Genomic DNA, 23,661 nt, shown 5'->3' with positions numbered 1-23,661 from the left:
TCGAAGGCCCACTTGCTTTTATTGCAGAAACCCGGGGCACTTCCAGAAGAACTGTCGGCATTACCGAAAAGAGAAAGGGACCGACAATACTGATTCGAAGAAGAGTTCGGATCGAAACGGTTTGGACCGGAGAGGCTCGGATCAGAAGGGAACGTCGACAATCGCGACAAGTGAAGAAGAATTGATGCTCATTACCGAGGAGAATGAGTTAAACCTTGTTGGCGACGAGACAACGTGGGTTGTTGATTCCGGAGCATCGTTCCATCTGACATCGGACCGGAAATGCTTCTCATCCTACATAGCCGGAGATCACGGTTGTATCCGGATGAGGAATGAAGGTACATGCCAAATTGTCAGCATAGGAGATGTGTTGATGACGACATCAACCGCATGCAAGTTGCTGTTGAAAGATGTTCGACACGTTCCGGAGGTTCGGTTGAACCTGATATTAGCCGGTCAGCTAGATGATGAAGGCTACACGGATAGCATCCGGAATGGAGTCATGACGTTCAACAAGGTAAGCTTGATTGTGGCTCGAGCCCGGAAGATAAACACACTGTACCTGATGCAGGTTCGAATATTTCGTGAAGAAGTGAACGTAGCATCTGACACTGTCGATGAGCTATGGCACAAGAGACTATGCCACATGAGCTAGAAGGGGATGAGAAGATTTGCCGAAGATAACCTCATTCCGGAGGTGAAAGATGTGCATCTTGATAAGTGCACCGATTGCTTGGTCGACAAGCAAAACTGAACCTCCTTCCGGTCAAGACCACCAATGAGACGGAATGCACTAATGGAACTAGTGCATACTGATGTGTGTCAAGTCGACACCAAGTCACATGCCGGATCGTAGTACTTCGTGACATTCATAGATGACCACAACCAGAAGTGTGGGTCTCACCGTTGAAGACGAAGGATCAGGTGTTGTCTGTCTTTAAGGAGCTCCACGCAAGAGTGGAAAGAAGAGAAACCAGCCGGAAGCTGAGGGCGGTTCGAGCAGATAACGGAGGAGAATACTAGGGGCAGTTCGAGGAGTACTACCGGTGTCGTGATGTGGCGTGCTCAAGATTGGGAAAAATCGGTGAAAAGGGAGGGGTCAAAATATGCATGTGCAATGTGTGTGCACACAAAGGCAATTAATTGTGCACATTCAAAAGAAAAGTGAAAAGAAAGGGTGGAAAGGAGGTATAAAAGCTCGTGTAAAAAGTAAGAGAGAGGAGAGATAAAAAGTAAAGGGGAGGTAGGCTTTGAATTTGTAGATATAGAATTATATATTATTTAAGAGGGAGTTAATGGACTAACGGATAATCACATTGTCTTCTAACTAGAGGTGCATTGTTCAAATCCAATCTTACAATGCCGCGTGATTTAAGGAATTTTATTCCTTTTTCATTGAAGACAAAATTGGCGATCCCCTTTCTTTTTTTTCCTATAAAAGGAGGTTGACAAGGGCTCATTTGGGAGGACATTTTGGGAGGAGGAGACTATTGCCATTTTTCCTTTGGACCTCTAGCTCTTCATATTCTTTTTCACCATTTCTCTTCATCTCTTACCCCTTCATTCCCTCATCGCCACGTGCTCGTCTTCTTCGCGTTGGCACTCGAAGTGCTCGTTTACGGTGCTCGTGAGCCTGAGTTTTGTTGGTTCGACGCTGCTTTGCCCCTGTTCGACGTTGTGAGCCCATGTGCTTGTCGTTCGGGTGGTCGTGGTTCGTAGGGGTTGGCATTTTTGTGGTGCTCGTCTGTTCGTCTTCGTCGTGTTTGTGCTCCGTGTTCGGATTTGCTTTTGTCTCTAAGGGCATTTAATATTTATGTTTTGTTGAGCTTGTGGTTAATTAGAAGTTGCCACATTGTAATCAAACCCTTAATACGTTCGACCGTCTTGTGACGAGGGAGCGTTTCGGGCGTGCCCATGCCCCTCTCCTCCTCATAAAGGTGTACAAACATTTGTGCGTGTGTTTTTGTCTTCCTTGTACATTCGGCCATCTTGTGATGAGGGAACGTTTCGAGCATGCCCATGCACCTCTCCTCCTCATACAGGTGTAAGAGCATTTGTGCGTGTGTTTGTGTCTTCCTTGTATGTTCAGTCGTCTTGTGACGAGGGAGCGTTTTAGGAGTGCCCATGCACCTCTCCTCCTCATAAAGGCATACAAGCATTTTGGGTGTGTGTTTGTGTCTTCCTTGACGTTCAACCGTCTTGTGACAAGGGAGCGTTTCAGGCGTGCCCATGCACCTCTCCTCCTCATAAAGGCGTACGAGCATTTTGTGCGTGTGTTTGTGTCTTCCTTGTACATTCAGTTGTCTTGTGATGTGGGAACGTTCGGGCGTGCCCATGCACCTCTCCTCCTCATAAAGGCGTACAAGCATTTTGTGCGTGTGTTTGTGTCTTCCTTGTACGTTCGGCCGTCTTGTGAAGAGGGAGCGTTTCGAGCGTGCCCATGCACCTCTCCTCCTCATAAAGACGTACGAGCATTTGTGTGTGTGTTTATGTCTTCCTTGTACGTTCGGTCGGCTTGTGATAAGGGAGCGTTCGGGCTTGCCCATGCACCTCTACTCCTCATAAAGGCGTACGAGCATTTGTGCGTGTGTTTTGTGTCTTCCTTGTACGTTCGACCGTCTTTTGACAAGGGAGTGTTCGGGCGTGCCCATGCACCTCTCCTCCTCATAAAGACGTACGAGCATTCGTGTTTGTGTTATTGTCCCCTTGTGCGTTCATCTTGCGTGCTCATCTTTGCTTGTACCCGTTTGATCACTTGGCTCGTGTGGTGATCTTGAAAACTTGACGAGTCATGATCAACGAAAGGCACCAGTGCCACAAAAGGGGCAACAAGCCCTTGCTGGGGAAGGGGTCAGGAAGTAGTATTGTCGTAAAGCAAACCTTGGGTCATCTCTATCCCTTCGTGCTCCCTAGTTGAAGACCCCCGTGGTCCCGCCCAAGTAACACACACACGCGAAACTTCACGACACTGGTCAAAGGGAATCCGACTCGAATTTACTGTGTTGAAGATGCCGGAATTGAACGGGTTGGCCGAACGAATGAACTAGACCATAATGGAGAGGTCCGAAGCATGCTAGCACATACAAAGTTACCTAAGACGTTTTGGGTTGAGGCGTTGATGACAACATACATGATTAATAGGTCACCCTCGACACCCTTGGAAGGAGACACACCATAGAGAGTATGGACTGGTAAAGGAGTGGATTTCGACGAGATCTTCACCCCGGTAGTAAAGATGACATCCATCCGAACGATATTGAACATAGCGATAAGCATGGAGCTCGAGGTAGAGCAACTGAACGTCAAGACGACATTCCTACATGGTGACCTCGAAGAAGAGATCTACATGCATCAACCGGAAGGATTTGAGAAGAAAGGGAAGGCGCATCTGGTGTGCCGACTGAAGAAGAGCTTATACAGATTGAAGCAAGCACCCCGACAATGGTACCGGAAGTTCGACTCCTTCATGACCGATCAAGGGTACCACAAAACGCAAGCCGATCATTGCGTGTTTGTGAAGAAATTCAAAGGAGGCGATTTCATGATACTCCTTTTGTATGTGGATGACATGTTAATCATCAGACCAAACCAAACCAAACCAAAATTGGGATGCTGAAGTAGGCCTTGAACTGGACCTTCTCCATTAAAGACTTGGGTCCGGCAAGACAAATCTTTGGGATGCACATCATCTGAGACCGGAAGAAGAAGCTTCAACGATTCAACATGTTGGATGCAAAACCGGTCGATCGACACTTCCGGCAAATTGCAAGTTGTCCGGAAAGCAGAGCCTGAAGACAAAGGCAGAGAAGTCGGATATGATGAAGATACCATATGCCTCCGCCGTCAGAAGTTTAATGTACGCAATGGTGTGCACCCGGTCGGATATTGCACATGTTGTCGAAGTAGTCGGTCGGTTCATGAGCAATCCAGGAAGAGAGCACCAGAACGTGGTCAAGTGGATACTCCGGTATCTGAAAGGCACCTCGAGTATGTGCCTCCGGTTTGGCTCCGGTAAACCCCAACTTGACGGATTCATGGATTCAGATATGTCGGCTGATGTGGATACCAACCGGTCTACATCCGGATATATCATGACTTATGCAGGGGGAGCAATATCATGGCAGTTGAGGCCGCAGAAGCTCGTTGCACCGTCGACAACGGAAGTAGAGTACATGGCAGCCGTGGAAGTCGACAAGGACATAATATGGGTGAAGGACTTCATCGGAGAGTTGGGGATCCTGCAGGAGGAATTCTGGCTCTACTACGACAACCAAAGTGTCATCCACCTTGCGAAGAATGCGGCCTACCATTCCCGGACCAAGCACATCCATAGGAGATATCACTGGCTCCGGGAGAAGGTAGAAGATCAAGACTTCGTGCTAACGAAGATCCACACGAAGGAGAACGGATCGTATATGCTGACCAAGGTGCTTTCAACTGACAAGTTGGATGCGTGCCGAAGATGGATTAGAATAATGAGAAATCCCATGCCGGAATTCGGCCCCTCTGGATGGGATCCGGATGAGAATCAGAGGAGCCGGATCGGGTGAATCCGGTGCAAATCGGATCCAAGGACATATTTGTAAATATGTTAGCGTAAGCCTACCGAGGCTATATTTGTATAAATATGACTTAGGGCAATCACAGAAGTGTGGTTGTTGTATCGTTGTACATAGAGCGTGAGAGAGAGAGAGAGAGAGAGAGAGAGAGAGAGAGAGAGAGAGAGAGAGAGAGAGAGAGAGAGAGAGAGATACAAAACGAGTTTTCTGTTGTAACCGCCGGTTGGCGAAGACATAGAGCTCGAGGTCGTTGCCTCTGAGTCTCACATTGTAATCCTCCCCATATAGTGATAGTTGGAGTCTGTGGGCTCCTGTGGTTTTTTCCCATTTAGGGTTTTCCACGTAAACATCTTGCGTCATCTCTGTTTTAGTCTGTTTTCTTCTATTCCTTGTTAAAGACTCGGTTGTGGCCGAGCGTCATTTCCTCACACTACTTACATTATAATTAAATTTCTAATAGACATTATGCGACAATTTTTGTAACTTGTGGCATCGTATACTTATGCATGCTCATCCATAGGCATTCATTTTTTCTCATCCAAGTGGGTGCAGAATTTAATGGAGACGCAAACCTAAATTTAATGGAGATGCAAACCTACGCTGAAGGGGTTTTGCAACGTGTATTGGATTCAAAATGATGAATATCTTATATGTAAAACAAGTGTTCTAGGTTAATTCTTCATTGTGATTGATACCAATCACTCGCACTTTCAAGAAGTGAACCAATGGGTGTATTGAAAGGTACCCATATGTTGCACTATATGGACCAATCAATATTACAATCTTTGTAGGTGATAAATGAAAATAAACAATACATGAGATTGCCCTACATTTCTATTCCCTTTTCCGGGCCTCACAAGACAATATTCCATTTTGGAAATCATAATTTGATTTTCCAAGAATTGAAACAATGTGGCATTCATTTGAAACACATAACGCAATCAAGTTCATCAAAGAAATGAGACATTCAATGTTTTTGAATTTGATTGAAAGAGTGTGAGCAAAGTGTGTGGAGATCATAACATTAGATTTGTGAAAAGGAGATGGAATCCTCTTCTACCTTTATCCTTGTCCATGCTTAGGTGAATACATAACATCAACAACGCCACACTTAATTTTTAGAGAGCCTAAAAGAGCACGAACAAAGTGGGAACTATCCTCGCCACCACCAAAGGTTCCACAAAGACATGACATCCAATTGTACTTATATATACATATGTATATATGGTTTATCGATTCATTATCCCTTGCCTTCCATGTCACATGGTACATCACACATGACGTAGTGTTCCTATTTCCAACTATAAGTTGATTTGCCAAGGAAATATGAGCTTCTCCCACACTAGCCCTACTGGACTTTTGCAGAAAGATGAATGGTAAGGCTCACATGGAAGAATTCTCTATTGGTAATTGTAATAGGCATCAAGATTGCATCGTGTAAAGGTTGAGTCTTATCTATCTATCTATCTATCTATCTATCTATCTATCTATCAATATATTCAAATGTGTAAGAATGTTGTCGACCGAATCAATAAACCCCGGACAACTTATTGTGGTGGACAAGGGCATATATATAGAATAGCTTTGGACATACTATGAAGGAAGGAAGGAAGGAATCAATTAGCTTTTGTGTGAGTGCCCACCAAATTTAGATAATCACAAAAATATGTATGATTTAGACTATCCACCTTCTATTCTAATCTCAATTCACTGCACTTGTCAACTCATAGTCCTCTGCTCCATTTTTCTTCTATGTCTGTTTGTTTTGATTTTGCATGCAACTCTCTCTCTCTCTCTCTTTATGAAAACACTGAATCAGATAACCCTGAAGGCGAAGATTCTTGACAAAAACTAATCGACATATAAACATCCATATATGTATTGCTTCAGGTTTCTACAGAAAGGTAGGCTATGACAAAGAAAAAGAAGCAGCTTGGCTGTAGTAATACGAGTGATTGAATGTTTTGATGGTTTTCTGACTACAGGATTTTTAATAAGAATTTTAAGAGTTTTGATGGGTTTTTTCTAAATGCGAAAATTTTAGAGTTTCCGGAATGTGGGGTTTTGAGGGGTTTCATGATTACGGGCTTTTTAATGTTCTGCACGTGGGATTTTAGAGTTCTACATTGATTTTCTGCATATAGATATCTAAGGTTTTGATTTTTCTGCATATGGATTTTTAGGGATTTGAAGGTCTTCTTAATAGATATTTCTAGGGATTCAAGGCGTCAATGTTGAGGATACAGATTTGAGGCTTTTCTCAAACGAGAATTTCTATGAATTTCGGTACTTCTTTATGATTTTTCTGAAATAGAGAACTCTAGGATTCATGGTCTGAATGGATATTGATCTAGACAGTGCCCTTTCAAAGAGAACCATAGTATTTGGTTTGAAGTTATGGATATTGATCTGCATTGGAATAGGAGTTATTTTCATTGTGATTCTGTGTTTCTTCTCATCATGGGTGGCCTCAAAGAAGAATAAGAAGAGCAAGTCTTTGATAGGAAGAAATCCAGGTTCTGTTCCAGTTTCAAGGTCTGCTTTGAAACAAGAGAATATACCATCGAATGGGATTGCCCTGGCTAATGGGAACTTGAGAAGTAATGCTTTGCAGGATGTGAAACATAGAATTGATGAAGGAGGGTTAGACGGTTACAGTGTTTCTCAAAGGCTTGAGAAAGCTCTGAAAGAGCATAGATGTAATAATAGTGTAAGGCCAACTTTAGAAGATCATGGACAGAGGAAAGAGTTAGTATTGAAGCAAGAGCCAGGTTTAAGCCCCTTCCTTCAAGAGAGTAGTGATGTGAATGGATTGAGGCAAGAGAGGTTAACGCCAAACCTACAAGATTATATGTATGAAAATGGATTTCGGAGAGACGGATTTAATCCCTTCTTTCAAGATCATAGAGAAATGAACAGATTCAGAAAAGAGAGATTAAGCCCGTTCTATCTGAATCATGGACATGATAATGGGTTAAGTCCATTTTTTCAAGAGCATAGACATGAGAATGGATTATTCAGGCAAGAGGGATTAATAAGGCCATTTGACATGAAGAAACGACCACCTATTGGAATGAATGATCATATAATGATCGATAGCCATGGACATATTGATCGAGGAGTAAAAGAAAATATAAATGGATCAGAAAATCCTGAGTGTGTTGGGTCTTCATCTTTACCTATGTGTGTTTCTCCTATGCCGGGGGTATCTCATCTTGGTTGGGGCCATTGGTATACATTGAGAGAGCTTGAGATTGCCACAAACTCCTTTTCTTATGAGAATGTTCTGGGTGAGGGTTCTTATGGCATTGTCTATTGGGGCCAGTTGCTGGATGGCACTCGAATTGCAGTGAAAAACCTCCTTAATAACAGGTATGCATGTACTTGGATATTTAGCTACTTTTTGTTTTATTAAGGTTTGAAAGCTTTCCACACATTCAAGCATGTGTGAAATCTTATGGTACTTTGTAAATGCAATTCATTATATAAGTTATGATGGCATGAAAATCTTTGTATATGAAGGAAGGACTTCTTCATGAAGCTCTCTTCCTACACACTCATTGATTTTAGCTCACATTAATAGCCATAATCCATTCATCATCAGTGTGAACTATCGTGAATAGCTGTGATAAAGTGCATATTGTCACTCAATGATGTTGGCTTCTCCTCAATAAAATTTTCAAAGCAAAAGATGTGTCTTTTTATGCAGGGGGCAAGCTGAACGAGAATTTAAAAGAGAGGTCACAGCCATAGGCCGTGTTCGACACAAGAACCTTGTTCGCTTGATCGGATATTGCATGGAAGGCTCTCAAAGGTGAAAGTTTTACCATCTTTCTTCTTTACTTATGGTAATTGTCTCTTCTTTTATGGTAAAAAAGGTTTTATTTTCCAGTGTTTCTTTACCCGGATTTTCTACTTTTTGTTTTTTGTAAGTTTGGGAGTTGTTTTGTGTGTAGATATAATGGATTTGTTGAACGTGTTGTCTGTTAACTGGGTTTTTATGGATATTTGTCTATTGAATGTGTTTGTATCTCCATCTTTTTCTAGGTTACTTGTTTATGAGTACATTGATAATGGAAACTTGGAGCAATGGCTGCATGGAGTCAAATTAGGTGACTATCCACCATTGTCATGGGATATACGAATGAAGATTGTTCTTGGCACAGCAAAAGCGTATACCCTACTCTGTGTCTTATCTGAATGAACGCTTGTATAATAATAATGTTGTTGTTGTTATCTAGTGTGTTTAGATTACATAATTGTCTCAAACATGAATGAAAAAATGCTTAATGTAAATCTAAAGTTTTGAAGTATTTAAAACACATGATTATAAAAATGCTTAATGTAAATCTAAAGTTTTGAAGTATTTAAAACACATGATTATAAAAATGCTTAATGTAAATCTAAAGTTTTGAAGTATTTAAAACACATGATTATAAAAATGCTTAATGTAAATCTAAAGTTTTGAAGTATTTAAAACACATGATTATAAAAATGCTTAATGTAAATCTAAAGTTTTGAAGTATTTAAAACACATGATTATATCTAGGTTAATTTCCTATATTTTGCATAAATAAATATAATTTTGAAACATTCTCGAATGCGAATGCACGTATGGTTCATACTATGGTTTATATATATATATATATATATATATATATAGAGAGAGAGAGAGAGAGAGAGAGAGAGAGAGAGAGAGAGTTCTTTGCATACAGATTGGCTTATTTACACGAGGGATTGGAGCCAAAAATAGTGCACCGTGATATAAAGTCCAGTAATATCCTATTAGACAACCGGTGGAATCCGAAAGTTGCTGATTTTGGGCTAGCAAAGCTTTTAGGAACAGAAAATAGCCATGTCACCACAAGGGTCATGGGCACTTTTGGGTAAGGAGCTACATTTTCACAGTGTCTTGTGGCTAAAAGGATGCAATCTGGTTTTTAGATGCAAGAAAGGAAAACAAAACCCCTCCCATTGGTTTCCAAGTTGATGTTTATCATTATTTTCAAACTGTTAGTAGAGGGAGAAAGAAAAGGAGAGGCTGCTTTGAAAACCTAACTTAAAGGGTAGGGAGAAAACCTAATTTAGTATATGATATGTTTTTGGTGCTTTTGGGTGTCTATTTTGACCTAATTTTGAGATGTGATACGTTTATAGCTATCGAATACTTATTTTGACTTGGTTTGGGAGATGATATGTTTGTAGGTATAGAAATATGTATTCTGACCTTTGATGGGATATGATATTTTTGTAGCTATGGGGATTACTACTATTGACCTAATTAAAAGACACCAATTGGAGACATGATATGTTGTTTTGTGCTCAGGTATGTTGCTCCAGAGTATGCGCTTACCGGCATGTTAACAGAGAAAAGCGATGTCTATAGCTATGGGGTGCTTCTTATGGAAGTGGTTACAGGACGAGTTCCTGTAGATTTTAGGAGGCCTTCTAGAGAGGTATAAAAACAGTGATGTAGTTATGGCTTCATTTTTCTGTTGGATACACAATGGTGTATAATACTTTTTGGAGGCACATACACATTATTACTCTCATTGCTTCCTTAATTAATCCCCAAATATTCCACCAGTTTTGGTATTGTCATTAGGTTCAATCTAATTTATGACAAGCTTGCATAGTTGAATTACAGGCACATATAGCCAATATTTGCATCAAATTTTTTATTTATGTATTGTAGGTCAATTTGGTGGAATGGTTGAAATCAATGGTGACGAATCATCAATCCGAGGATGTTTTAGATCCAAAGATGGATGTAAAACCACCGTTAAGAACCTTGAAGCAAGTCTTAGCCATAGCTATACAATGTGTGGATTCGGATGTGTACAAACGACCAAAGATGGGTCAAGTACTGCATTTGTTGGAGGATGACAATTATCCATTCCAAGAGGTAATATATAAGACATGGTTCTGAATGCAATTGCAATTTGAAGACTAAATGGTTTGTAAGTTGCCCTTTTTTTCTAATAGAAGTGACTATTTTCTGCCTTTTGACATATAAGATGGATCGGAAGAACATGTACGGCTCCCTTCGAAGGAATAATACTCATATTGGCACCGATACTAGTAACCATATGAAGAAATCTTCTCAAATAGTAGCTCCTACTGGCACCAATACTAGTACCCATATGAAGAAATATTCTCAAATAGTAGCTTCTACTCCCATAGATGTAGAAACAAGGAGAAACATGACTAGTGGGAAATGCAAAGCTCCATCGGAAGAACATCATGAGGATGCTATCGTCTTACACCAATCAAGGGCCCAGGATATGAAGGAAGGGTAGTTGTTGAAGTATTTAGCAAGTTCTTAGTATATGAACCACCACCGTTATTCTCGTTGTATTTATTTCCATGAGAGGATTTGGCATATGGAGGTGTATACATTTCATTGGCACATTTATCCGAATCTCTTAAAAAAACTGAATCATGTACATAGAAGAGGTATTAGTTTTCGATTTGCAATGTTCCTCCATCTCTAAAATTGGAGGTTTGGATTTATGTATGCACACGCAACACATCGGTTACTCTCGTTACAGACATTGGAAGACTCCATACGTTTAGAGAGTCGGGTGCAACACATATTGGAAGACCACACATTTAGATGTTCATGCATTCTATGATCCGCACATTTAGATGCGCATGCTTTGAACCCCATGCATTTAGAGGGTCATGCATTCTATGATCCACACATTTAGACGCTCATGCTTTGAACCGAACTTGTGATAATTGGTGTTGCCAAGTACACGTCTCATACAACCACCAATGCACACATGATATTAGAACGTTTAAAGGGAAGAGTACATGAATTAGACATGTTCAAGCTTCAACATATTCTTTGAACCAATCGTGGAGTTGCAACCACCTAATTTCATAATGTTTAAGCTTCTATGCATGAAATCTCAATTGAGCACGGAAAAAACTAAAGAATATGGAGTTGTGTAAAAAAGAAATATATTCTCACAGCCATAGAGTTAGAAGGTTAGGGCCAACAAATAAGTTCATAGAAGTATCCCCGACTTGGTGATCTAGATGTAGGTGTCTCTTAAACGTAAATACTATTAGAGATTAAGGCCCTAGGGAAAGGAATAGGCATGTAGGTAGAGCAATTGCATAATGCCCCTAGATACCAAGATATTGGCTAAGAAATGAAGGAATATAAAACAAGATAAGAAAATCAACATGAGTGAATAATTGAGCTTGCTTCATCAGAGTAAAAAACGGACCCCTACATCATTCAAGTAAAAAGTGTGGATCTGGGTTCAACTTGTACAATTTGGGATTCATGTCAATGCTTGGAGGTTAGTATACGTAGTGGCATTACGATTGGGTGATAGTTTGAGTTTATTAGTTGAGGATAGTCAAGTGTTTTAACAATCCATCATTGGGCTAGGAGTGTTCCCTTTGCTATCTTATGAGAAACTATGTTAGTTTACATTGGTGTCCAATTTTTCTCTTTGCAATGTAAAGGTTAGCTTGGACAAAGATGGTGAAGACATGCTTTGATCACTAATGTCATAAGAGAAACACCAACATCATCCTTCAATGTGTAGTTTAGATATTGTTGGTAGATGTAAATCATAATGGCATGAAGAGCTTAATGTGTTGAGGTAATATGTTCAACCAAGTAATTGAAGACACAAGTAATGGGCATGCATCATGCCCATGTGTGGTCACTATCCTTATTATTTGTAAGAAGAGATATTATTGATATTCAAGGTAGATGATATTCTATTGACTCTTTCCTCTAGCAAAGGGTGCTTGAAATCCAATATGCACAAGTCCACCCCTCTTTATTCATTTTATAATTGTGTAGGAGTGTCCTCATCGTTGTGACCCTAGAGCTTTCAAGTGATGCTATGAAATATGTAGTTATCGAGGAAAGATTAATGGGCCTACTAAGGAAGAAGTGGAAATATGCTAAAAAGACAAAAGTAGAATATTACATTGCAAACATCAATCCCGAATATTAGGTTCTATATAAGGCAATCCTGAATGTTAGGTTCTATATAAGGCCTATTGATTGTATTCAACATTTACCTCACTACTAACATGAGTATTAACTTGTAGAGCCCTAAACTCGATCACACAACCTAGGTATTGAAGTTGCATTATGGAATTAAAATCAAACAAATGTAAAGGCAATGTAAGGTATGCAAGGAAGAGCTAGTTGAGGATGAATATCACTTGCTTTTTACATCCGCATATAGTGCAATTTGTGAAAGCTATGATGATATAATACGAGGGGCTGATGACTTGAGGGTGACACTAAAGAGAACACCTAGAAGGTTGAGCCTCATATGTGTATGACTTATTCACACATTGAGACTTGGTACTTCGAAGTATGAATATCTTAGGAGAGAGACACACATCAAGATAACTTTTGTACTTCAAAGTATGAATACCCCACTCTATTGACATTAAAAATAGCTATCTATCTTTTTTTTTCATTGTAATTAACTTGCCATATTGATAAGTTGTTACACAACCAACACCATGTCTTGGGTTTTAAACCTAATTTTCTCATCGCTCTATTACTCCTTACATATCTTTTAATTTACAAGATGTCACTTTGGAATTAGGGGTTGAACCCATGACCCATGGAGCTTTGGGAAACCTATCACTTTTCCTATTGTTTGTGATTTCTCTCGAACACCCGGATTTCGGCCTCTTCTTCCTTTTGGTTGCAAGATACAAAAAAATGGTTTGGAAGATAGGATGCAAGACATTAGCTTCATGATACATTAATAGATTCCTTAGTAAATGAGGCCTTTTTGCAATGCTAATGTATCATGACATTCGAAAAGGCTCACACTTCACACATCATACTACATATTTTGTGCCTCACTACAAAACCATTTCTTCAAGAAACAAGAAAACTAGACACCAATACAGATATTAGAGCCTATCATGTTGTATGTCACCCAAACCATCGTTCCTTATGATTTAGTTCATGCTCACTTCGATTTGAGACAAGACATTGGCACACAAATTATCGGACTCGTCCACTATACACGTCTTGCTTTAAACAAGTTCAAGAGTCTTAAGTATCACGATCGAACACAATGCCTTTGATTACATCCACATACATATGCTTTCCCACCCATCTTGGACTAAAACCAATCCGTGCATGAATTTCTCTCAATGTCATTGCAACATTCATTCATTAGTAAAGTTCTTGAACAATGAGAATCAGTCACTAATTACGTTTCACAAATATTACGTGAAAATGTTATGATTTTGGTCTCATGGCTCCTCATAAAACAAAATCTCTCATATGAGGTAACGTCTAGGTGCTCCTCCCTGAGAGAGAGTGAGAGAGAGAATGTGTGATGCTCACGAGGTTCCTAAGAGGTCATCTAGACTGTTCATCCCATAGCAAATACCTGCAAGAATATATAATAAATCAGAAAGACTTATCCTGTGCTAGGCATGCCCATTGCATCATTATCAGCCTTCAGGAAATACACCAAAATCCCCTATCACTGGTAAGTCAAAGACATGGGCTCATCCGCCTTTTTTCTTCATTTGGAAGCTTGTTTGAAGCAAGCCTTGTTTTTGCCAAGGCCCTCAACCCTTGTGTGGTCACATGGCATGCCATCTTCTCAGCATTTTCTGTCCATGGCCATGGTGATAGAGCTCTGGAACTATTTCAGGAGATGTGCTGGGAGGGTATTATACGACCTAACAAGTTCCTTTTCCCAACCCTTCTTAAGGCATGCACAAGCATTAGATCTTTGGACTATGGAAAAGCTTTTCATGGGTCCATAATTCAATATGGCTGTGAATCAGACGTGGTTATCGGAAGCAGCATCGTGGACATGTATGTTAAGCTCAGAAGCCTTCTCGAAGCAGAGAAAGCATTCAAAAAGTTGCCAAATAAGAATGCTGTCTCGTGGGCAGCCATGATAGATGGCTATGTCTACCATAATTGTGGCCTTTCAGCTCTTCATCTATTTGAGACAATGTGCCAGGAAGATGTACTCCCAGATAAGGTTGTATTACTATGCGTTGTCAAAGCCTGTGGCAGTGTTGGAGCTCTCACTGAGGGAATGCTTATACATGATATGGTAGTTCGTGCTGAATTGGACCTTGATGTCGTTTTGAGCAACACTCTTGTCTATATGTATGCCAAATGTGGCCATTTGGAGGGTGCCCACAGGTTATTTGACAAGCTTGTCAATCGAAATGTGGTTACTTGGGGTGCAATGATTACTGGCTATGCTCAAAATGAGCAGGGTGAGTTAGCCCTTGAGCTTTATGACCAAATGGAGAGGGAGGGTGTAAAGCCCAATCAAATCATTTTACCCTGTCTTTTGAAAGCTTGTGGCAACATAAGAAACCTAGAGCAAGGTAAACGGATACACCGTAAGATGGCGGAAGAAGGCTGGGTTGAGTACGATGTTGTTGTGGGAAGCACACTTGTGGACATGTATGCTAAATGTGGGAGCTTAGAAGAGGCCTATCAAGTATTTGAGGATTTGCCAGCTCGCAATGTGGTCTCATGGGGTGCTATAATTGGCGGTTGTATAGAGCAGGGGCAAGGGCTTCTTGCCATTGAGATGTTTGTAAAAATGCGAGATGAGGGGATTAAGCCAGATAAAATAATATTTGTGTGCGTTTTAAAAGCTTGTGGAAACATGGGAGCCATAAAGCAGGGCATGCTGGTACATAGCGAGATAATTGAAACCATTCATATGGACATAATCATGCAGGGAGCTATTACAGACATGTATGCAAAATGTGGAAGCAATGAGGATGCTCGGGATTCATTGGACAAATCCCTGAAAGAGAATGTTGTCCTATGGGGTGCTGTAATGGCAGGGCATGCTCAGAACGCAGATTGGAGGTTAACCAACCAATGCCTGGAGGACATGGAGAGGGAGGGCATCAATGTAAATAGTACCATTTACACTAGCATTCTCTCAGCTTGCAGCCATGCTGGAGAGGTAGAAGAGGCATACAAAAATTTCAAGTCCATGACTGCAAACCACTCCATGAGTCCAGAGCTTGAGCACTTTATTTGCATGATAGACCTTCTTGGTAGCACTGGTCAGCTTAAAGAAGCTGCACATTTACTCCAATCTGTTCCAACTATTATCACCAACATTACAGGATGGACATCATTACTTGCTGCATGTAAAACATATGGCAATGTGAACTTGGGAAGAGAATGTTTTGGGTATCTCTCTATGCTAGATCCGAGTGGGCCAGGCTTTGCCTTAATGTCAAGTATATATTCTGATGCATATATGTAGATGGAGTTTCAATTTCTCATGGAAGAAGCCTGGATTGAATTTAAACATAAAGTTGAAGGGTTCAGGGTTATATAACATATTTGGATCTTAGTGGCCTCTTACAGTTGAAGTTTAACATATTATTTTCTTCTCTCTTTTTAGGGGTTAAGAAGACCTTAAAAGTGTTTTTTCTACCCTGGATTATATCTTCATACTCCATTGGGAATGACCCAAAATACAGGGTATAGATCTAATTACTGCATCTCCATACATATATTGTGGGAGTTCTCTCCATAATACCTATGGACCATGGTTTGAAATTTGAATGAGAGTCCCCAAGGGAATGCTTGAATAATATTGGCAATGCTACAGGGGTGAAATAGAGCTACCCAATTTCCATTACGCATTTCTACCTCTACTTGAATGAAATGAGCAATATGTTACATCAATCAACATTTTGCTTTATGTTGACTTTTGTGCAAATATTAGACCCAGGATGCAGAGGAGCACTAATTTGGGGCGTACACAGCTACATCTAGCTCTGGGATCTTTTATGAACCCATATATATGTGAGAAAGGATATGAATGGTTGATAATACATCGAACACACAAAACATGGATCAAGTCAGGGGAGGTACAATGATGGATGCAATAATTAATGATAGTGGTCATGTCAAATAAAAACTTATTCCATATGCAAATTATGTTTTAACATGGTGACTGGCTGACACTTTGCTCTCTATCAATAAAATGTAAAAATAGATTCAGTTTCAAAAGCCTTCATGGTCCTCACAAGTATAAGAGATCACCACATTACTCAATTTCATTGGGCCTTCGTACCCGTGTTTATGTACTGGTGAAAACCTTTCTGTCTAGGGTGTAATGGTGTAATGTTGAAAACCTTTTGCTAATTGTTCAAAGGTTTCAAAAAAGACTGTACATAGGACACAATTAAGAGGCCAGAGTAAATCCTTTATTTAATCTAATCTGCCTATCCTCGCTCCACCCTCTACTTTAGAGTTTGAATTGATGGAGGATTGAACCCATAGATCAATGATCCAGTACCATGTGCCTTCGTCCGAGCAACCAATTTATTTCCATATATACAGAAGGGGTATGGTAAAGATAGATTCTCTCCTGATATCCCATGCCCATTCCATGGATTCCACAGAATCACTTAGTCATATCAAAGAGTTATGAAAATGGATAACAGGGCATTGATTGAACTCAAATTTGATCTCTTTCCATACTTCAAAAGCAGCAGCTAGTTCGGGACTCCAGTTACCAGCCTCACAAATAATCTAATTACCATCACAAGCAAGATCACAGCCTTTGTCACAATCTTGAACACAAACCTCCAAAGCCACTATGTTAGTTACAGTGCCAGGTGCATTCCCCCAAGGATGGCCTAGGGTTCCTTCATCAAATTGTAATATGGAATTGTCCCCAAAAAATATCAGTTATACCATTACCTATAAGGGCATTCATGGCTTATTAAACGAGCCTTTTTTGACAAATAATCAATCCTTCTGGTGTAAATTCACTGCCTGATAGAATATCTATAAGAGTATTATTTTGATGAATTATCTTTCTGTGAAGCTCATTAAAATCTGAGGTAATCAACTCACCTTCATATAGTTCAATTATTGGTCTTAACCCAGGCAGAAGTAATGGTAATACATCCAGAACCATCCATTCTGGCTTTGAGTTTGTCTGAAGAAAATCTTTAGGCACCCTTTAATGAGAATTCAAAAGCAAGAGATATATTCCCATTCCAAAATACAAATAATAGCTCAGTGTTTATTCCCATTTTCATTTTGGTAATTCTTTCAATGAATTTTTCATTCTAGCATCAGGAGATATGTCACAAAGGTCTCTTCAGCAGCCATAACAAATGGCTTTGCTCAGGAGGCATTGAGAGTTCAAATTGAGATAACGATCCGGTATTATACAACACAGTTTTGTATAGTTAACAAATCAACAAGAACTGTGATGCTATTGTATGTACCCTCAAATTGCATTAGCCATGTTCATTCCTTTTCACAATTGTTTTGAAAGAATAGATCATTTCCTGACATATATATATTTGCATATTGTTCCATTACTTAAAAACAGGTTAGCTTTAGACCTAAACCTTCGTATATTTTACAAACAGATTACAACAGAAAAACAAAGTTTGGCATAAAGTCAGTAAAAAAAGGTGCCTAAATCATTGCACATGAAAATAGATTTTCAATTCATATATATACAAAATCATCCTAGATCAACTATATATAACCAATTCAAACATTGACATACTAATTGAATGAAATATCATCCCAAGTTTATCGACCAAACAAGTGATTGCAACTAATTGAAACATCACATACATGTATACCTTTTGCAGAATTAAAATAGCAATTGAATTGATCAGCAAAATCACTATTGGACTTGGAACTAATTGAGATATCAAAATATTAAAAAAAAAACTGAAAATTCACAATGCATGTAGATTTTCCATATTACACTTACTGAGAAAATTCCAAAACACCAAAAATTTGGAGTCTTATAAATTTATGGTATGAAGCACCAAAACGCTTACATCACCAAAAAAATGGCAATTACATTCCATAAACCAAAAGATTGGACCACTACACACCAAATGAGCATTCACTTATTACCCGATGAACCAAAATAAGAATATATACCTATATATTCTTACTTTGCTTCTCTAGCAATACATGCTAAAGCAGCATCACATACCTTGACCATTCATTACCCTACCAAGCAAATTAAGAATAATACTATTATAACATATATTAATATATCCTAAAGAAAGACAACACATAATTTGATAGTTAGTGGTTAGTAGCGTATTTAAATTTACTAGTACACGCATAATACTCACACACTCAAAGATTTTCTATGTTCCAATAATACAACAGATTTGTCGAACTTCCTAAGCAGAAGAAACAACTACCTTATGTCAATGAGCAGCTTTTATTCTCAAAAGCTGAATCTTCTTCTACAACAATCTCCTCAACACTCCTGCATATTACACATTGTGGTTGTTACTAGTATCAAAGATAAATGGTAACACATTCTCAGTAATTACTACAAAGTCCCCACAATAGAACTAGCCTCCATATACTTGATATCATTCCTGATATTGTCTACTGAAAACTAGATTTGTCACCCATAAATGCATATTACGAAAGTCCTTGTACCGAGCAAATGTGATATACTTGAATCCCAAACAAACTTCAAAAACATATTGCCCATACTTGCATCATTCAAACGCAAAAGATTTTAAAAAGAGAATGTAGGAAACTTACTCAAGAGAGGCGTTATTATATGAAGTTAATGTTGTCCTTTGGCTGCAAAAAGATCACAAGCAAAAGTACTAATCAATACAGAGTTGAATATTCAATTGAGAATCTTTATACCTCCAGAAACAGTTTATATGTTGGCTTGTATTCACAGTTCCATTTTTTTTCAAAGGGCAGAATATCCATATTGATCATACCACCATCAACTTGGCCATCAATCAAACTTCGACTGATATAATTTACTTCTCCAAGAGTCTCAATGGAGTTTGTGTCCAAGAGTCTCAATGGCTCGTAAACTTTAAAGTTTTCATACATCAGTAGAAGACATCTTGCTTACCAACCATTTCAGTACAGACTACCTTGAAATTTGGATCCATTAATTGTTATATTTCATAAGTTTGTGAACCCATAAATTGCCTTGAAGGCTAAGGTCTATATAAACCAGAACTCAGCATCTTTTTGAATACTCTTTAACTTTTGCCCGTTTCTTTGGCTTGAGAACTCATAAAATTGTCATTAAAACCAGAGCCCCTATAAATAGCTTGGCATTGCTAAACCAAGGGCACATCAGCCAACAAAGCTACACCATGTAAATTACCTTTTATTTTCTTAAATTGTGTAGGACATTTATTCACTTTGAGATTAACTCTAGATTGCAGGCATAAATACATTGTATGTAAGTATACAGGCATCTGTACGGACATCATTATCTTATATTATTAAATCTAAACAGAAAAAATACAGTATACATATAGCACATAGGCATATCCCGATGTATGTCTATGACTAATGTATTCAACAGAAAGTATAGCAAAAAACCCTAAACCTGAGTCTTCTGCTGCATTCTGATCATTAGAATAATTTTTAGAAAGAGGTAATCCATTGCGTGTTTGACCAATTGGTGTCAACCTACCAAACAACATCATCACTTAGTTTTAACTTAACACAATAACGTCCGATAGACATAGAATCCCATTTAAGGATAAACGGACACAACTTACCCTCCTCTACGACCTGTCAAAGAGGCTGATGATGGTCTTCTATTTGAATTGTTCTTGTCTATATCCACTTGTGAATCATCAGGAGTAGCAGGACTAACTTGTGCAGTTCGTCGTACTGCTAATTTTGCAAAGCTCCCAGTCAGATTTGATGTCGAGCTTTGTTGCTGTTTAAGTGACCAACAAAAAGATTCTACAATTCAGACTTGTTTATGAAACTTTCTTCTTGTTAATTCAAATGAAAAGGTAGAGAATTATTGCTTATCTAGAAATTTAAACTCAAAACCATTAAAACAAATAATTTATAAGTGCTAAAAAAGGTTCTCTGCACATTAACAACCATTTTAGACTAAGACCCAACATCTCTAACCAGATCCTGTTTGTGCAGTTCCTTACTTGCACATTTTAGCTAGAAACTATATCCCTTGCTTTTCATAATGTGATACGACAATCTCAAACAATAGAGGCATGACATTGGCACCTTTTACAGAGATAGACATATACCTCTTGCTTTAAGTATGATTCAACAATGTCCACTAATAGAGGCATATCTTTGCCTACTCCTGAATCTGTCGTTTGGCCAAATTTTTCTTTTAGCTCCGATTTCCAAAATCCTCTAGGCTGAGAGACAAAATTTTGTCATGTTATACATAAATGAATTAGTGATTACTCAAAAAGCCTTTGAATATCTTATACTACCAGATTGCATTCAGGTAGATAAACCTTCAAGGTATGTTCCAAATGGCCCCATTCCAGGTAGTCACAGATAAGGGCTGTCAAAAGTTTGCCTGCAGAAAGAGCACAACTTCACCAGTAAGCATCGCAAACTAGTCTACAACATTATAACATGTCAATGCATAATGATATATACATACGAATTACATAGAGAGAAACAGATTACGGTTCAGTAACATGTCCTGACATGTTCATAGATATAAATCTTATCTTGATAGAACGATGTATTCAAGGGAAATAATGAAAACTTTGGGAAATAAAGAAAACTCGGGGGTATTTGGGAGATTTCCTCTATGCTTAAATTCCAGCAAAGGTTTATCCAGGCTGCATTAGTACATCTGGATCTTTATGTAAAATGGTAATTCATACCTGTGGGGGATGAGTGAAGCTCCTTGGCACGTGCATTGGATGCTCCTAATAAAGCAAAAGCTGGATTTTCTTCATTCTCTAAACCTCTGTCTTCTTCTTCAATTGCTGCAAAGACGTTCGCTCTTAATTCTGCCTGTGTAAAAATGAGAGAGGGCATTAAGGGAAGAAGTAATTCCCAATAAACAAATGGTAAAGATGCTTACGGAACAGAAAAGCATGCGATGAAGGTAAGAAAGAGAAAAACAATTCTGCAGTGAATCATGGATAAATAGATAATGAGGAGAAGACGTAGAACTCCAACTTTGTGAACAAGACGATAGAAATACAGCAAAGCAGAATGAAAAATAAGGGGAAAAAACAAACCAAAACAAATTTGCGGAAATGCAGCAATGAAGTTAAGCAGGAGAAAGAAACACCTACCAGATTCTGTGGTGAACCGTGCATAAAAAACATGACCAGGAGGATAAGAAAACAAGAAGACTCGAATTTTGCAAACAATGAGATAGAGCTGCTGCAAAGAAAAGAAAAAAAGCAAACAAAAAAAAGGAATTTGCAGAAAAGGCAGATCGATAAGTTGGATGGAAGTGAAGAAATGAAATGTGAGAAAGAGCGAGAACGCATTCCCCACATTGTGGCACGAAATGCCTTCATTTTTAGAAAAAAACAGTGAATCCTACAATGATAAGGAAAACGTGAGAGAAAAAGAAGGAAAGCTCCATTTGTAAACAGTGGATGAAATTGCAAGAATGCAATGAAGTTGAGGAAGAGAGTGATAAAATAAACTAAATATTTACTCAGATTCTGCAGTGAATCATGCATACAACGGTGAGGAAGAGAATCAGAAGACGAAGAACGACGCCATTCCTGTAAGCAATGAAGCAGAAACACGAGCAAAATAAAATGCGAATTTGCAGAAATGCAGATCCAAGACTAGCACGCAGAGTTATTTTGCTGTTTCGTTTTTCGAAGAACCGCAGATCGAATGAACGAGATAAATGAGCTGAATGAATATCGATTGAATGGAGGTCGAGCAAGAGTGATTCAGAGGAAGAGGTAGAACTTACACGGATTCTGGCAAGGACTCCTTTCTTCTCTAAAACGCGAGTCACGAGCGTCTTCAAGTCCATCATCTCTCTTGCATACTCGTCCATGGCGATGGAGATGGAGGAGATCTCTCTCTCTCTCTCACTCTCTGTGGAGATATTCCCCTCTCTCTCTCTCTCTGGAGCCCCTACCCTATAGTATTATCGTAGTCTCTGTGTTTCTATCTCTGTCCCTCTCTCTCTGGAAATAATCACTGTGTTTTTCTTCTCTCTCTAGCGATGGCGTTTCTCGCTCTCTCTCTCTCTCTTTCTGCGTTTTTTGTATTTGCCTTCGACGCGGGGAGATCATAATTTACATACATCTATCTGTTTATTTTAATTCCTTATTTTTATTTTATTTTATTTATTTATTTAACTATTTATCTACATAATGAACTATTTATCAATTCACTATTTATCTATCTATTTACTGTTTATTTATTTAATTACTTATCTCTACTTTACTATTTGATTATTAAACTTTCTATATTTTATTTATCTATTTAAGTACCTACTCATTTTTTTCATCTATCCCTTTATCTCTTTATTTATTATTTTGTCTACTTTTATGTTTTCTTCTACTTGTTTTTTTTTTTTTTTTTTTGCTTGTTCCATCGTTTCATTTATTTATTTTTTCTTCTTTTTTGTCTTCATTTTCGTTTCTTTTTTTTATTTTCTTTGTTTTATAAACCCTCAATTTTTATTTTCTACTTACATTTTTGCATTTTCTGAGATATTTATTTATTACTTCATTTAATGCAATCACATTTTTATTTGACCGTCTTTAAGAAGCGTGAATGAAATAAATAAATAAATAAATAAATAGAGAGAAGGATTTTCCTTTTCTTCTTTTTGTTTTAGCTTCTAAGGTTCGTTTGATTGGGATCTTCATCACATCATCACCATCTTCTTCTTCTAATTCTTCAATGGCCTCTAGTATATGTACATGTTGAACATTGCAAGTAAGTCTCTAGTATCTACTACGACACATGGAATTATCAAATGTCATGTTCCTTCGGCAATAATTTCATAAAAATCTCGTCAAACCTCATCGTGTATTCGACCGATGCATTCATCTTGGTCTAATTCCCTTCACCATAATGTGAAAGAGATATTGTCGAAACACATTGAAATCAAGCGAGCATACACCAATGCATTTTAGTGCATAAGACCCAACTTATACTAAATTGTAGACATAGCCTGCAAAGAAATCATGGAAGTTGGAATGCAACAAAAGTGAGTCATTGGTTGGTTTTAAAAACATTTTAGACCTAGTTTACACCCGATTTCCAAATGCAAATCCATAAGAAAGTCATTTGTTTGCAATAAAAGTTGGCTAGACAATTGATTGTTTTGGCTTG

General features: G+C 38.6%; 3 protein-coding genes across 3 annotated transcripts; 2 read left to right on the top strand and 1 right to left on the bottom strand.

The window, feature by feature from the left end:
- Window positions 1-6,815: 6,815 nt before the first annotated feature.
- On the top strand, window positions 6,816-10,949 carry LOC147863993 (putative receptor-like serine/threonine-protein kinase At4g34500). Its single transcript, XM_087319621.1, has 7 exons — window positions 6,816-7,931; window positions 8,269-8,373; window positions 8,607-8,732; window positions 9,275-9,445; window positions 9,886-10,015; window positions 10,255-10,464; window positions 10,577-10,949. Exons 1-7 carry the CDS (start codon window positions 6,898-6,900, stop codon window positions 10,856-10,858), a joined length of 2,058 nt encoding a protein of 685 aa, XP_087175747.1. The 5' UTR covers window positions 6,816-6,897; the 3' UTR covers window positions 10,859-10,949.
- A 2,933-nt stretch (window positions 10,950-13,882) lies between these two features.
- Window positions 13,883-16,247, top strand: LOC147863992 (pentatricopeptide repeat-containing protein At1g06140, mitochondrial-like). The gene has a single exon (XM_087319622.1). The coding sequence runs from the start codon at window positions 13,904-13,906 to the stop codon at window positions 15,827-15,829; it is 1,926 nt and encodes a 641-aa protein (XP_087175748.1). The 5' UTR covers window positions 13,883-13,903; the 3' UTR covers window positions 15,830-16,247.
- A 2,332-nt stretch (window positions 16,248-18,579) lies between these two features.
- LOC147863991 (protein TONNEAU 1a-like) lies at window positions 18,580-22,564 on the bottom strand. Its single transcript, XM_087319624.1, has 8 exons — window positions 22,283-22,564; window positions 21,219-21,351; window positions 20,814-20,902; window positions 20,619-20,735; window positions 20,118-20,281; window positions 19,943-20,025; window positions 19,123-19,164; window positions 18,580-18,835 (listed from the first exon to the last, which is right to left on the bottom strand). The coding sequence occupies exons 1-7, from the start codon at window positions 22,367-22,369 to the stop codon at window positions 19,148-19,150; spliced, it is 690 nt and encodes a 229-aa protein (XP_087175750.1). The 5' UTR covers window positions 22,370-22,564; the 3' UTR covers window positions 18,580-18,835; window positions 19,123-19,147.
- Between the last annotated feature and the right edge of the window lie 1,097 nt (window positions 22,565-23,661).

Source organism: Azolla caroliniana, unplaced genomic scaffold (genome assembly GCF_043228905.1).
Source record: "Azolla caroliniana isolate FFs.n. ecotype wild unplaced genomic scaffold, voAzoCaro1.0.p SCAF_5, whole genome shotgun sequence".
In the NCBI taxonomy this organism is placed as follows: Eukaryota; Viridiplantae; Streptophyta; class Polypodiopsida; order Salviniales; family Salviniaceae; genus Azolla; species Azolla caroliniana.
This window is presented reverse-complemented; position numbering and strand designations above follow the sequence as displayed.

What these genes read in the sequence shown, in the direction of transcription:
- LOC147863993 (XM_087319621.1), top strand. Translation starts at nt 6,898, where the DNA reads ATGGATATTGATCTAGACAGTGCCCTTTCAAAGAGAACCATAGTATTT. An exon ending in AGGGTCATGGGCACTTTTGG is followed by an intron (nt 9,446 to 9,885) that starts GTAAGGAGCTAC and finishes TTTTGTGCTCAG; the next exon opens with GTATGTTGCTCCAGAGTATG. An exon ending in TTAGGAGGCCTTCTAGAGAG is followed by an intron (nt 10,016 to 10,254) that starts GTATAAAAACAG and finishes TATGTATTGTAG; the next exon opens with GTCAATTTGGTGGAATGGTT.
- LOC147863992 (XM_087319622.1), top strand. Translation starts at nt 13,904, where the DNA reads ATGCTCACGAGGTTCCTAAGAGGTCATCTAGACTGTTCATCCCATAGC.
- LOC147863991 (XM_087319624.1), bottom strand. Translation starts at nt 22,369, where the DNA reads ATGGACGAGTATGCAAGAGAGATGATGGACTTGAAGACGCTCGTGACT. An exon ending in GAGTCCTTGCCAGAATCCGT is followed by an intron (nt 21,352 to 22,282) that starts GTAAGTTCTACC and finishes ATTTTTACACAG; the next exon opens with GCAGAATTAAGAGCGAACGT. An exon ending in ATCTACCTGAATGCAATCTG is followed by an intron (nt 20,736 to 20,813) that starts GTAGTATAAGAT and finishes TTTGTCTCTCAG; the next exon opens with CCTAGAGGATTTTGGAAATC.